The sequence below is a fragment of the Hesperophylax consimilis genome, chromosome 5 (assembly GCF_061612785.1).
Source record: "Hesperophylax consimilis isolate HC1 chromosome 5, BYU_Hcon_1.0, whole genome shotgun sequence".
Taxonomy (NCBI): domain Eukaryota; kingdom Metazoa; phylum Arthropoda; class Insecta; order Trichoptera; family Limnephilidae; genus Hesperophylax; species Hesperophylax consimilis.
The window spans coordinates 5,895,865-5,910,160 of NC_142840.1; the positions used below are offsets into that span (position 1 = coordinate 5,895,865).

Consider the following 14,296-nt stretch of genomic DNA (forward strand, 5'->3'; position numbering starts at 1 on the left):
CTCTAGAAAAATTGCGATAACTTCAAAAATATTTGTTTGATTTCAATAATTCTTTTTGCAAATTATTTATTTTATTTCATTTTATTTTATTATATTTAGAAATGTATTCTTCATCGTTAAACTAGTGCAGAATTTCACATAAAGTAGGAAAGTTTTGAAAAAATAATATTTTTTTTACATAACATCCTTTATTTTACAAATTATACACAAAAATTATTTCTAAATGTAAAATAAAAATTATTATTGCATGGCTACAACCCTACAGACGCTATATAGCGAAAACTCAAGTATATTGGAACCCGTATTTTAACGTGACCCGCGCTCCACTAACAATCTATCAAAAACGTATAAATACGTGATCGGCTCTCTAGCATTAATTTGCTAAAAACGTATTAATACGTGATCCGATTACAATGTGTTAAAATGACTAAGGAGTTGAATGTTCAGATAAAATGACCCAATGTTTCATTGTTCAAATTGTCAACAAAAAAATTTAAGCATATTTTTTAAAATTATTTAATGCCGATAAGAATTTTTAACTTACCCCAAAATGACATAAAAACGGCAAAAACAATGGTAAAATTGTTGTCAAAAAGATACGTCACTCGGGATTGTAGACAGGTTTCTTCTAGTCTCCAATAGTCACAGTTAGAGTCGCACTGCGGGCACATTGTGATGTTCAGCTTACCATTGCAAATATCATTGCTGAAAGTATATAGTCATATTATAATAAACTGGTGACAAAAAGATAAGTCACTCGGGATTGTAAACAGGTTTCTTCTAGTCTCCAATAGTCACAGTTAGAGTCGCACTGCGGGCACATTGTGATGTTCAGCTTACCATTGCAAATATCATTGCTGAAAGTATATAGTCATATTATAATAAACTGGTGACAAAAAGATAAGTCACTCGGGATTGTAGACAGGTTTCTTCTAGTCTCCAATAGTCACAGTTAGAGTCGCACTGCGGGCACATTGTGATGTTCAGCTTACCATTGCAAATATCATTGCTGAAAGTATATAGTCATATTATAATAAACTGGTGACAAAAAGATAAGTCACTCGGGATTGTAGACAGGTTTCTTCTAGTCTCCAATAGTCACAGTTAGAGTCGCACTGCGGGCACATTGTGATGTTCAGCTTACCATTGCAAATATCATTGCTGAAAGTATATAGTCATATTATAATAAACTGGTGACAAAAAGATAAGTCACTCGGGATTGTAGACAGGTTTCTTCTAGTCTCCAATAGTCACAGTTAGAGTCGCACTGCGGGCACATTGTGATGTTCAGCTTACCATTGCAAATATCATTACTGAAAGTATATAGTCATATTATAATAAACTGGTGACAACTTGGCTAAATTAACACGAATCCTTTTGGTGCAAAACTGTTTTGGTTCCTATAATATCATCATACACAAAAATACTTATCATCCGAATATTATTGGTAACAGTGATCACCTACCTACAAGGGGCGCCACAAATGTACTCACTCCAGGCGCCATTTGATTCAGGGTCGGTCCTGGGAGTGTGGACGACTCATACACTAGTGTCTACATTTCTAGTGCGAATGTTTAGTGTCATTTTTTTTTTTTTTTTATAGTGAATACCTCACAAGAGTCCCAACTGCTCCCGTCTGGAGCCAGTGAGACTATGGCATCCCCAATTGGGGGATGTTGTGAGGCTGAAGGTAAGTGGGGAAGGGAAAGAGGAAGGTGGGGAAGTACCTGGCTATTCAGATCTAGTCACTAAACACGGCTAAAGCCATTTGGAGCAACGTTTCAATTCTGAATGGTGGTCTTACACCAGGGCGATACTGGTAGTATCTTCCACTCTGGAACGTGCCGCAAATATACTATATATTATTTTAATTAATTAATTGTGAAATAACACAAATTAATCAAATAAAATTTATTTGCGCACGCCGGGTTCGAACCCGCGACCTTCGGAATGGCAGTCCAATGCGTTACCACTGGACTATGCCGGCCGTCAAGCGAACCATAAGTTTGACATATTAAAATTGTATGCTACTTTACAAATAAAATAAAATGCTGGTTTGTTTTGCACTGCTATCAAAAATTTGAATGTTGATCAGGAGAAAGCCCAACACGGCATAATAACTCAAAAATTAATCACGATAATACTTTCGGCCATGATAATCTCAAATAATATCAAAACTACTTTGTTATATTTTGGTTTAAGTTTTATCTGTTCCATCGCATTATTTTTGAGTTTGTACTGGAGTGAATAATTAATAAATAATAAAATATTTTAAATTACCTAAGAGTGTTTGACGACACAGTAACAAGACCATAGATAAAACATATGATACCAACAATAGATGCTGGTATCAACATATGCGTGTAAAATCCAAGCCAAGTAAAGTAAAGAGCGAACTTTACACCAAAGTAATCCTTTATATTGTCAATCGGTTGGTAATTAATCCATTTGCTAACTTGTGCCCATTGTTCACATAATAAATTTCTCTGAGTGCCTTCTTCTGTGTAATCTCCCTGAAAAGAAAAAATAACAAAATATAATAATACATAGTCACAATAATGAACCATTTCAACACTTCCCAACCATCCTCTTTTCATCTCTTTCCCTTCCCAACTTCCTTCAGTCTAACAACATAAGGTATACTAATTTGGGTGCGCCAAATTGGTATACCTTACTCGCATAAAATTAAAAATTATAGTAAAATTAAACTATTGCAAGATCAAACAAGCTACACAATAAAATATATGCAAGAAGTACTAATTAAGAATCGCACGAGTATCACCGACCACACTACTATAAGATATCAAAGGCAGGAATCAAATATGCAAAATGGACGCACACATCACTTCCAAACGTTCTTCTTTTTTTTATATTAACTCCACACAGGAGGCAATGAGGAAAATAATTTCCCTTGGGGCCTATCTCATCTCTGGGGATGCTGTGGGAGGGTCTTTTTTAGGAGAAGAAGGAGGGAACATGGGTCTTGAAAATACCCATTTTGTAGGAGGGAGGAAAGGTGTGATTCCCGATTATGCACCAGTGTCGAAGGAATCAATTACGCTGGTTCCTCGGAGCATCTCCAATTGTAATACCGGTAGAACAAGGACAGCATACCTACGTGACGCCTGTGCTCTAAAGATTGCAATCCACCTGTTAAGATACTGATCAACCGATACCTGTAGGACTGGCCTGCCAGAAAATGCTGGCATTTATTGAGTATGAGGAAGAGGTGAGACAATCAGCAACCATCAGAATCGACCTTACCCTCAAAAAGTCACCAATCCACGTACGCAAGGATGCAGGAAGTCCGTAAGAAGGCAGTTTGTCGACAAGTTCTTGGTGCCAAACCCGGTGAAAGGCATTGGAAATGTCCAGTGCAACCGTTTGGGTCTCACCGTAACGTTCCAAGCACGGTCCCCAAACATGTGTCACAAACGCAAGAAGATCACCACACGAGCGGTTCCTCCAGAATCCGTATTCGGTCATTAATAATTTTGTTCTTCTCGAAGTATGTTAGCAGTTTATCATTGATCACAGGTTCCATCACCTTGGATACAATAGATGTGATCGCTATAGGGCGGTAGTTGGCCGGGTTGGAGCGGTCACCCTTCTTTGGAATAGGATTAATGACCACTTTTTACCATCCAGAGGGTGCAGAGCTATACTTTAGGGATATGTTGAAAAGCTTTGTCGAAATAGGAGCTATTTCTGCAGCGCACCTCTGCAGTACCAGTGCAGGCCCCACTAGTATTACTAACATCGAGTACATCCCGATGCAGGATGTAAGAAACCACAGTGAGGAACTGATAGCGGGACAGCACTCCGATCATCGAGGGTCGAGTTTTACGCAAACATTTTACCTAATAAGTTGGCCTTTTCGGTGGCGGTATTTGCTAATGAGCCGTCAGGTCTGGTAAGAAGTGGTAGACTGGATTTGCAAAATTTCGACCTATTGAGCCCACAAACGACCAGAACGCTCTGCCACCATGCGGGCAGGCAGCCAGATTTTCGCTGATCTGCAGGTCGTGCTCGAATTTTGACCTCTTGCTTTCCTTTGCCATTTTGTTATATGCTGATCTGTTTTCTGACATTCAAGATGTGTTGTAGGCTCGGTTAGGTTAGACCAATCTGACTATGACTATGTTGCTACACTTTTTAACCTCTCGTTTGGCGGTCTGAAGTTAACAGGGATTAATGTCGTCACCAGGCAGTGGTCGGACGATTCTAAAGGCGCTGTGACCGCTGTCCTGTATCCGTGTGGCACAGGGGTTAGAAATAGGTCTAACAGTCTGGAGTCTGGACATCAGGAACCCTTGTAGGGTCCTGAATCATTTGCTCCAATCCATGGCAAAGGACAAAGGATTCCACCTGTCATCGAGCTGAATCTGTTCAACTTCAACCATGGTTAGTTATGAACATTGAAGTCCCCCAGAACCACACCTACTCTACCCCGAAGGGTAGCGGGGCCAGAAATCATCAATAGTATCGCTCAGATGTGTCTGATTCACTCAGGTTCAGAGAGCGGTATAGACACGCGTAGAGTCACACGGTACTGGCAAGACTGACGCACATCCGGGCAGGTCATGAACCTGGGCACCCTTGCCTTGGCACTGCTGTACCATGATTTAAAAACTATGTGCACGCTGGTGCTCGGTATGCCTTAGTCCCATTCGAAAACTCCAAACAGTGGGGAACACAGTGGAAATCTTGGGCAGTATTAATAATAAAAATATATATATAATTCAAAATAATTTGTATGTAAAATCTACACAAGAATCATGATCCCAGAGCCAGTGCGATGATGGCATCCCCAATTAGGTTATGTTGAGAGGCTGGAGGGAATGGAGATGGGAGAAAAGGAAAGTATCTAGCTATTCACAACTGATCACAAAACACAATTCGAGTAACTTTTCGATTCTAAATGGCTAAATGGTTTCACCAGAGTTACTAAGAGTATCAATAAAAATAATGCAAAACAAAGAACATTAACTGACTTCTCTAGGATATTTTGTGAAGAATGCCTCATTATATAAACAGGCATTCCGCTGACAGCTCAAGTTTAACAGAAAGAGAGATTACCACAGAGGTCACGGCAGGACCATATATTGATCATATCGATAACTTAAAGCAAGACATTTTACCTTACTTTTTAGCGTAAATGAATTAAAAACAAGACTACTCTATTTTTACCAAATTCGTATGTGTAAAAATATAAAATCTCTCATCACTCCAAAGATAAGTGTTTCAATGTGTTAAAATCAAAATTTCCAAGAGATTCTAATTTTTTACATTGTTTTCACGAAATATACACACTGTTATATAAATGTTACACACTGGTTAATATTATATTAGTAAAATATATATTATTTACATCATGCAGAGGGTAAGCAGCATTATACACTCCAAGAGAGAGCAGCCTCTGGATCCCGACGTCAAACACAGCTTCATGGTCATTATTAAATCTTTTTCTTTCTAAAATAAATCCCACAACGCTGATTCTCGTGGACTGTGTGAAGAAATCGGGTCTTTCTACGTCAAATCTGTAAAAAAACATAATTCCTTCATTACACCATTGTTTGAGACAAATCTTATCTAAGGGACCTACATTTTTTGGGTAAGGATTAAGAAGTCACAAACAGTGAACAAAAAATGTTAGCAATTTAGGGAAAAAATAAAGCAATTACATGGTTAATTATGGTGACCGGATAACTCGTCAAAATCACAAGTCGATACATTTTTAAAAAGTTATATAAAGTCATGAAGTGATGAAACAAAAACTAGGTTAAATAGGTTAGTTTATTTACATCACAAGCCCATTTAATCTTGTTTTTGTTTCATCACTTTCACTTTTTAAAGGTGTATTGAATTGTCATTGTGTTGAATTGTCATTGTGTTGAATTGTCATTGTGTTGAATTGTCATTGTGTTGAATTGTCATTGTGTTGAATTGTCATTGTGTTGAATTGTCATTGTGTTGAATTGTCATTGTGTTGAATTATCATTGAACTGTTAATTATGTTGCAAATTAAAAGATGGGTAATTTTAAAAACTATTTCTAAAAAACAATTATTTGAAACTTGTTATTAACTCTATAACTGCTAGTAAAATGTGTCCCATGAAATTCATTCAATCAGACAAGACTTGAAAATATTTTTAAATTTCAATGAACTGTGTAATTTAAATTACTGTTTTTATCCAAGAACTGTGAAAGAACCGGCACACAATGAAATAACAACAGAACATGAATTTTAACATTGAAATTTGATAAATTGTTCAAATTCTGTGAAACTACCCGTACGTAGTAAGTTGACGATACTGTGTTCAAAATTAAAGTAAATAATATGAAGATTTTTCTAAGATTTTATTATGATATTGAAGAAACTGGCTTCTGTTTTTCCTTTTTCATATAATCCAGGTCTCTTCAAGATCTGGATTAATAAATCCCTTCCTACCTTAACCCGCCTCACAATGCTACCCAACCGGTTGGCAACATAGTTCCCCTATGTTTACACTGTACACTGTGCAGACAGGGGCGCTCTTGTGATCATAAAATTACATAAAATTAAAAAAACAAAAAAAAAAGATTTTATAATAATACTAGCTTTACAAGGAGTTTTCCAAATCAGAGGTAGACCAATGACCTTCATCTTGGTTTGAAGGTAAAGTCTGCAAAATTTCATCAACCTTGAAATAAAACTGCAGATTTGTATCAAATCCACTCTACCCGTCCGGTGTTCGCCACAGACACTATTATTTATATAAATAGATTAATGTGTGGCGTCGAATTATCCAGATTAAATAATTAATAATAAACTGCTACTTGCTACTTAGGTACGTACTTGCTACTTGCATCGTTAAATCGTAAACAAAGTAATCTACGTACTACGAGACCTACCTGTTTCAAGTATCTACTCGCGACAATAATACTGCAGTTCGTCTGGGATACTACGAGAACTCGCCAGAAGGTTCGAGTCTACGGCCTATGCATAATCGCCGCACTATCGAAGGTTCCCGAAACACACAGTCTGTGCGAGTGCCTAGAATTTAGTTGCCATCCACCTACCTACTGCCGCCGTCGGCCGAGTAGTATAAATAAGCCCGACGCAGCGAGTCAGTCAGTCAGTCATCAGTTATCAATCTGCCGCCAGTGAATAAATCTCACGAGTGACGATCGGCGCGTCCCGCGCCCCGCGTCGGACACGTACCCGGCTTCGCCCGTATCATCATGGACTCTATCGGGACATCATCTTAGCGCCTCGGCCGTGTCCATGGCCAGCGCTACAACGGATTACAAGCGCCCTGGTTCCAGCGTCTCTGACCAGCGCTTCTTCTACGCAACCATGACCACCACGAGGACACGCAGCATCCTCACTGGTCACGCCGTTCCCGTTCAACTGCCCACAAGGTCCGCCGCACCTTCGGCCGTCTCGTCAGCACTGGAGTGCCTGAAGACCTACGTTCTTCGCCAGTGCCTGACATCCATCGAGTCCCGGTCACCAGCGCCCGGCGTCGACTCACTGACCCGCGCTTGACCAGCATATCATCAGCCAGCATCTGGAGTATTCATCATCTGTCCTACATCGTCTCCTCGTCACGGCAACTGACTCACCAATAAACACATGTGACCTTCACAACTTTCTTTCATTTCGTGCCTCTCTCCTGATCACCAAAAATGTTTAATCTTATCTACATTAGTGTGTAATCATTGAAGGATCAGATGGAGATTAAGAAATGTTATTTGATCACAATCTAGCTAATCTAATTTGATTTTAAATTAGGATCAATATTAACACATTTCTGGCGGGTAATTTTTGAGCTGGCGCCACTCTGTCTCCGGACGAAAATAAAGGTCCCCGCGAATATCTTCAATTCGTTTTAAATCGCTATTCCTTTGTAAATAATTCAAATATTTCAATAAAAATTTCTATGTAGTAACTCAGCATACCCAAGCTATAAAAGTACTAAACGAAAATCGAATATTATTTGATATGCAACTCAATTAACCTTGTATGTAATATGTTTATTACTTATATAGGTATTTGCTCATACCTGCTTTCTTTAAATACGCCCGACTGAATCTCTCGCTCGCTTGCACATAGGAGTGGGGCGGAACAGAGATAGAGATTTGAATCGGGTTTCACAGTCATAAAAACCCTCATTCCAGGAATTGAATTATTACAATAACAAATAATATATGTACTATCCTTTTGTTGTAATACGAAGTAAACCAAAGGCACGAAGATAAATATAAAAAGAAGACTTGCATTACGATTCGATAATTATTTACATATAGTTGGGAGCTTTACAAAGAGATGGGTATATAATATTCTTATAAAAACATTAAATAATTCCATCTTTTCTGACTTTGAAATGAAGCCGGCGCGAAAGGTAGAACTACCCTTCCCGGTGTTAAGCATCAATCCACCGAACGGGTAGAACTACCTTTCCCGGCCGAAGAGTGTTTAAGAGGTCAACGTTGATAAACTACTTAAACAACTAATCACATCAAATAAAAATCATCTTAGCTAATAAAAAAAGCTTTACAGATTAATAATGCACGATAAAAAATATTTATAGTTTTGATAACGTTTTGGGTATATGATTACTTTTTTATTACAGAGGTTTACATTTTGCAATACATATTAGATTTGAACCGAATATATCAGTTAAGTGACCCGATTTTAAAAACATTTTTTTCTGTAGCAAATGTTCAGCAATTTAAATAATTATATAAATTTAATTTAAAGTGATATACAAGCAACACTATTACTAAAAAATATGTATTCATTTGATGTTTTATGAACACAATGAAAAACAGTAAAACTTTTTTAAATTAGACAGAATTACAACAGAACTATTAAGATAGTGTCATTAGACAGATTTGACCTGATGATTCACCCGCCCGTGCTAGCGACTAAACATTAACTGATTGCAGGAAATTGAAAATAATTTCATTTTAATTCATAAAATTACCTAAGTACAGCTACCCAAATATGGGTTGCTATTGCTCGATTTGTTATACATAGTGCGGCAAAAGTTATTAAAATTCCATTTTAACAATACAAACATACTTAAATTTCACATACTATATTAAGCAAAATGTAACAAATAAAGGGCATCGTAATAACTGCACTTCTGAAGAAGCATTTTAAAAACCAGTTTCTAAAGAAGGTCATATATTGTGATTAAAGAGCAATTTAAATTGAATGTCAAGCCACAAAGTGTTTGCTTTCTTCGATAATTGAATGGATAAGCATGATTGATAAAAAAAACCTGTTGTACATTAAAGCGGCAGTTACTTTGGCATGGATTACATTTATGGTTATATTATCAACAAAACATACTCTGTTAACCCACATAGGCGGACAAGAAACTTAAATAAATACAAATATATTTTCGATAAAGTGAACACGTAGACAAAAGCATACTTGAAAATGTGACATTTTTATTGTCTTTAACCTTTAAGTATGGACGTGGAGTATCATAGGCTCCGCAAAATTTTCGGTTTCTTAGTTTCACACGTTTTCTCCCCACCCCTTTCGACTGAGCGAAACGACCACTCAAGGAACGACACGTACTCACGTGTCATATTACTCAATTCGAAAAAATTTATCGAGTCGGTCGGACTACAAGTCTGAAGTCAGATATTTTTTTGTTACTTAAGTGGATATTATTTTTTCATGTTCTTCATATATTAGAATTGAAGATTAAGGACGGGTTGTTTCACAGAATTTGAAAAAGTCATCAAATTTCACAGTTAATTTGGACGTTCTGTGAAAGTCCTATTAAAGTTTTGTTATTATATCATTTTAGGCCAGTTGCTTCACAGAACTGAACTAATAACGAAACTTGAATAAGGTTTACAGAACTTGAAAATTAACTTTGAAATTTGAAGAATTGATCAAATTCTGTGAAACAACCCGTCCTTAAAGTTTATCTTGTTCAATAAAGGTTCTTTTAATTGGTAAAAATTTAGCTTATGTCAATACAGCCTGAAAAGTGTCATAATTGCTGAATTTTTTATATTAGATTGTTGATTATATACACACACCTTTTTGTATAAACCTAAAATTTAATATAGATATAGCTTGGAAGCGATACAAAATTTTTTTCTCACAAAAGTTGCAAATGAATATAGGAGCATGTAAGACTCCATGTCCAGGGTAGTGTTATTAAGAAATTACCTTTATACTTAAAGTTTAACTAACTAATATAGGTATGTTCAAGTTTTTATTTTTTTCCCTTTACACACGAGTGTTAGACTCTCGTAAAGGTAAATATGCTTAGTTATAATTTGAAATATTTTCTTATTATGTAAATTTAAATAATTATATTGTATGTGATAAAATTTAAAAAAAAACTAGTAGAGGTAAATCTAAAGGGAAAATTAATGTATACAAAGTTGACACTGCAATTGAAGTGCTTCATACCAAACGACAAATGATATTTATTTTTTGTATTGGTGACTTTTTACTTTAAGGTTAAACATAACGTTTGTTTAAATATCTACGCGTTCATAGATGGAGTAAATTTAATTATTTTATGAAAATGCACTTTTTTAAGATATGCTTAAAAATATTAAGACAAATTATTTGTTTGCGCCCGTGCATACGCATCTACAGGGTGTCTGGTGGTAAAATGTGCTAATTTCGAGATATGATTCTACATGATGGTAGAAATAAAAAAGACAAATGATATTGCAGTGTCTATCATCACATCAGGGCAGGGCATATCTGCCCTGATGATGGGCACTGCAATGCTGTCCGAAACGTGTGTGCTGTGCTGGCTAAAGAAGGGCGTAGCGCAACAAGTCACAATACCCCAAAAATAAACCTCTGTAACTATTAAAATACATTTTTTTCGATTTCTGGAAACTGAAAAAGTTACTTCTCATTATTACCTAACTACTGCAAAGTATTTTTAAAACAAACATGCATATTAAGCGTGTCCCTATTTTCTGCATATTTACAAAGGTTTTTACAAAGAAGTTAGTATGAAGTGTAAGATTTTTTTTTAAAGCTTAATTACTAATGACTCGTAACTAATGAGTTAAAATCAAATTAAAACTAACAAAACTTACAAATAGTTTTTGTCCCTGCTGAATTCAGATGTAAGTTCGTGCGCTCTCTCCGGAAAGTACTTTGGGTTTAATTTAATATAATGAAGGAGTTTCCCAAGTATCGTCTTCACGGCGTCTACAAAGTCTTGTGGGTCCAGAACATATTCTTGTCCAGGAATCTAAATGAAAAAAAAAACACAATATATAATTATTCAAAAAAATTTATCAACCACCACAACACGAGCAAGTGGCTAGTTTGGTGGTCTAAACATTCTTAATGAATGTAATAAACCACCAAAAATGCACTGAATAAAGAAAAATTACAAAAAAAAAAAAAAATTCTATGATTGGATGTTCTTCATGACAATTGTAGACTTCATGCAAAACTAAGAGAAATCTACCTCAAATCTACCCTAAAAAGCATTTTACTAAAAAGTAGGTAAGTTAGATGAATGGAATAAAAAGGGGATAACTAACCAACACCACTAAATAAAATGTTGATTGAAGTTAGGTACTCATCAGGTAGTGTATATTTTTTTACCTATTTCACCAATGTCATAAACATTGTAATCCTATGACTAAAGTTGCTTGATGAGTAGTTTAGTTACTAAACAGTTTACTAAGAGTTGGTGAAATACCCCCTAATACTAAGACAGAAAAGAATATAAATAAAATTAGTTCATAAATAGATTTAAATTACAACACAAAAATGAACGGAATCATTGCAACACAAGAAAGTTTATTTAATAATAGTTAATCACTAGATCTAAATTATATCAAACTTATATCTGGATTTAAAAAGTGACAACTGAATGAAAGTCTAGTTTACTTGTTTGATCGGCATTTTGATTTTCAAAATTTCACTATAGCGACACAGCACTTCTCTAGGAGCGTGTATCTTCACGAAGTGCAGTTTCTGTTGATTCTCTTCCTTCTCCAAGATCAGTCCTTCTTCCATGAGATTATTCTCAAAAGTCTCCCTTTTTGAGGCGCGAAATGCATTGTTACAATCGTTGGGCGAGTATGCCAACACAAAGTCCACGATCTTCTCTCCATCTTTAAACCTCCTCCAGGTCTAGAAATTACCAAATTATTTCATTAACACATCATTCTGTAATAATGGATTCACAAAAGGAGCAAGCCATAATTGATTGATATAAAATCAAGTTTGCTTTTAACGTCATAACCTAAAAGCGTGCCAAAGGTCAGTGAATATTTAAGCAGGTCAGAATGATATCACTTACAAATTGTGAGTGCCATATGTAAATCAAACAACTACAAAATACTATTTTCTCACATGACAAAATAATATAACCAACAAATGTTATATAATGCTATTTTAGCATTAATGTTAGACACAATGAGATGATCTTAAATATTAAATACTCACTTTCATGCTGGGGATATGTGTCGTGTATTATTTACGGTGAAATGATCAACTATCACGAGATATTTTTTTGCAAAGTGCATAACAGAAGTAATTATCAATTGTTACAAGCTATTGTATTGTTTTCCAATAATAATACTGTGAAGTTAGCTACACTGTGGCAGATCTCCCAACCGGCAACAAGCTGGGCCACCAAATGATTTATTTAAATTAGAATACAAACACCATAATCTATCTATACACAGATGACGGTAGTTAAGAAACCTAACTTGATAAGAAAGGAGTTTATTCATAGGTTCATTAATGAAGTGCTAATAAATTTTTAAAATTATAATATTGAAGTTTTGAAGGACGGACACAAATTGATGTTATGATTATTTCTCATTAGGACGTGAATGGTATACTTGTTAAGAGTCGATAATAAAGAATGAAAATTTACACAAAATACGCAATTATTAGATAAATTTCAACAAATTCTATACAGCACGAAAAAAATCACAAATTTTAACAAAAAATACATTAAAACTGTAATGTATTTATCAAAACACTTTATATTAAACTTTTCCTATATAGGTCTATTTTAAAACATGGTTTAACTGTGTCAATGGTAAATGCAAAATATCAATTATTTTATACATAATTTACTTGAACAATTCACTGTGGAATCATTGAATACATATTTGACATCAATAAAGATATAATTATGAATGTCTAACTTGAGCTGAAACCTCGTTTGAAGCTGGAGCAACTATTTTTGGAAGGTTGACTAAAAATACACCCACGTCTGTGTATCAGATGACTCAATAAATATATTAGATTTTTATATGTGTATTTATCATCTGTTTATATACTGCTATGTGTCGGAATGGATATAATATACTTGTGTCATATATAATATTATACATATGCATAGTAATACGTGCAACATGCTACATGTTTATATTAAATATATAATACACAATAATTAATAGCACCAAAATTAAAATAAATTAAAAAATTTAATTTTAATTAAAGTAAATAAAATGGATAGAGTTTAGGTTCGTATCAGTTTCAAGTACTTAGTTTTCAAAAGCAAAATGAAAAAGATTTTTGTTTTTAAACCACTTTATTTTATTATATATGTCGACCGGTTTCAGTTGTTCTCAACCTTCTTCAGGACAATAATTATACATTTAAAAAATTGTTATTTTATTAGAACAACCGAAACCGGTCTACGTATATAATAAAATAAAGAGGTTTAAAAACAAAAAACTTTTTCATTTTGTATAATGTCAAGCCACAAAGTGTTTGCTTTCTTCGATAACTTAGTTTTCACTTACTTTGGTGCTTCACTGTAAGTTCAGCTATAAAAGAAACCAGCTAGGTTTAGAGATTTACATGAATTTCTACACCAAAACCTAGTTTCAATAATAACAATAAAATTTAATGATAAACAAATGTTTACAAGAGAAGGTTTTTACACATAACACAATGAATAACATTTTTTTGTGTTAAATGTATTCCTAAATGTATTGTTTTAATACAACAAAAACTATAGAATTGGTAAACATAAAAGCGATAGAGACGACCTTTTTATTATTGTTAGTCGTACCTATAATTTTATTAAAATGTTATCATTATTAAGTTGATCTTATTTCAAAGAGAAAGATACAAATCTAAATCTTTTAATGTTCGCAAGAACTCCTCTTACTTGAAATTTATTTGTGACGTACCCAGTAATTACAGGTTTGAGTAATAAATTTATTCACACCCACCACCAAACAACCATTCTTAAAAAAATGAGTACGAAAATATAAATATAGGTAGAAATTAAAATCCTATGCAAAAAGAAAAAATTCTTTTTTAAAGTTT

At 34.7% G+C, this 14,296-nt stretch overlaps 1 protein-coding gene across 1 annotated transcript in view; it reads right to left on the bottom strand.

The window, feature by feature from the left end:
- LOC149423454 (anoctamin-1-like) overlaps positions 1-14,296 on the bottom strand; it is a 39,997-nt gene that overhangs the window by 16,746 nt on the left and 8,955 nt on the right. The window contains exons 2-6 of the mRNA XM_089631551.1: positions 11,888-12,133; positions 11,080-11,237; positions 5,372-5,540; positions 2,281-2,513; positions 545-705 (exon numbers count right to left, since the gene is read on the bottom strand). Of these exons, the coding sequence (XP_089487677.1) occupies positions 545-705; positions 2,281-2,513; positions 5,372-5,540; positions 11,080-11,237; positions 11,888-12,133 (967 nt within the window). The remainder of the gene's footprint in view (positions 1-544; positions 706-2,280; positions 2,514-5,371; positions 5,541-11,079; positions 11,238-11,887; positions 12,134-14,296) is intronic.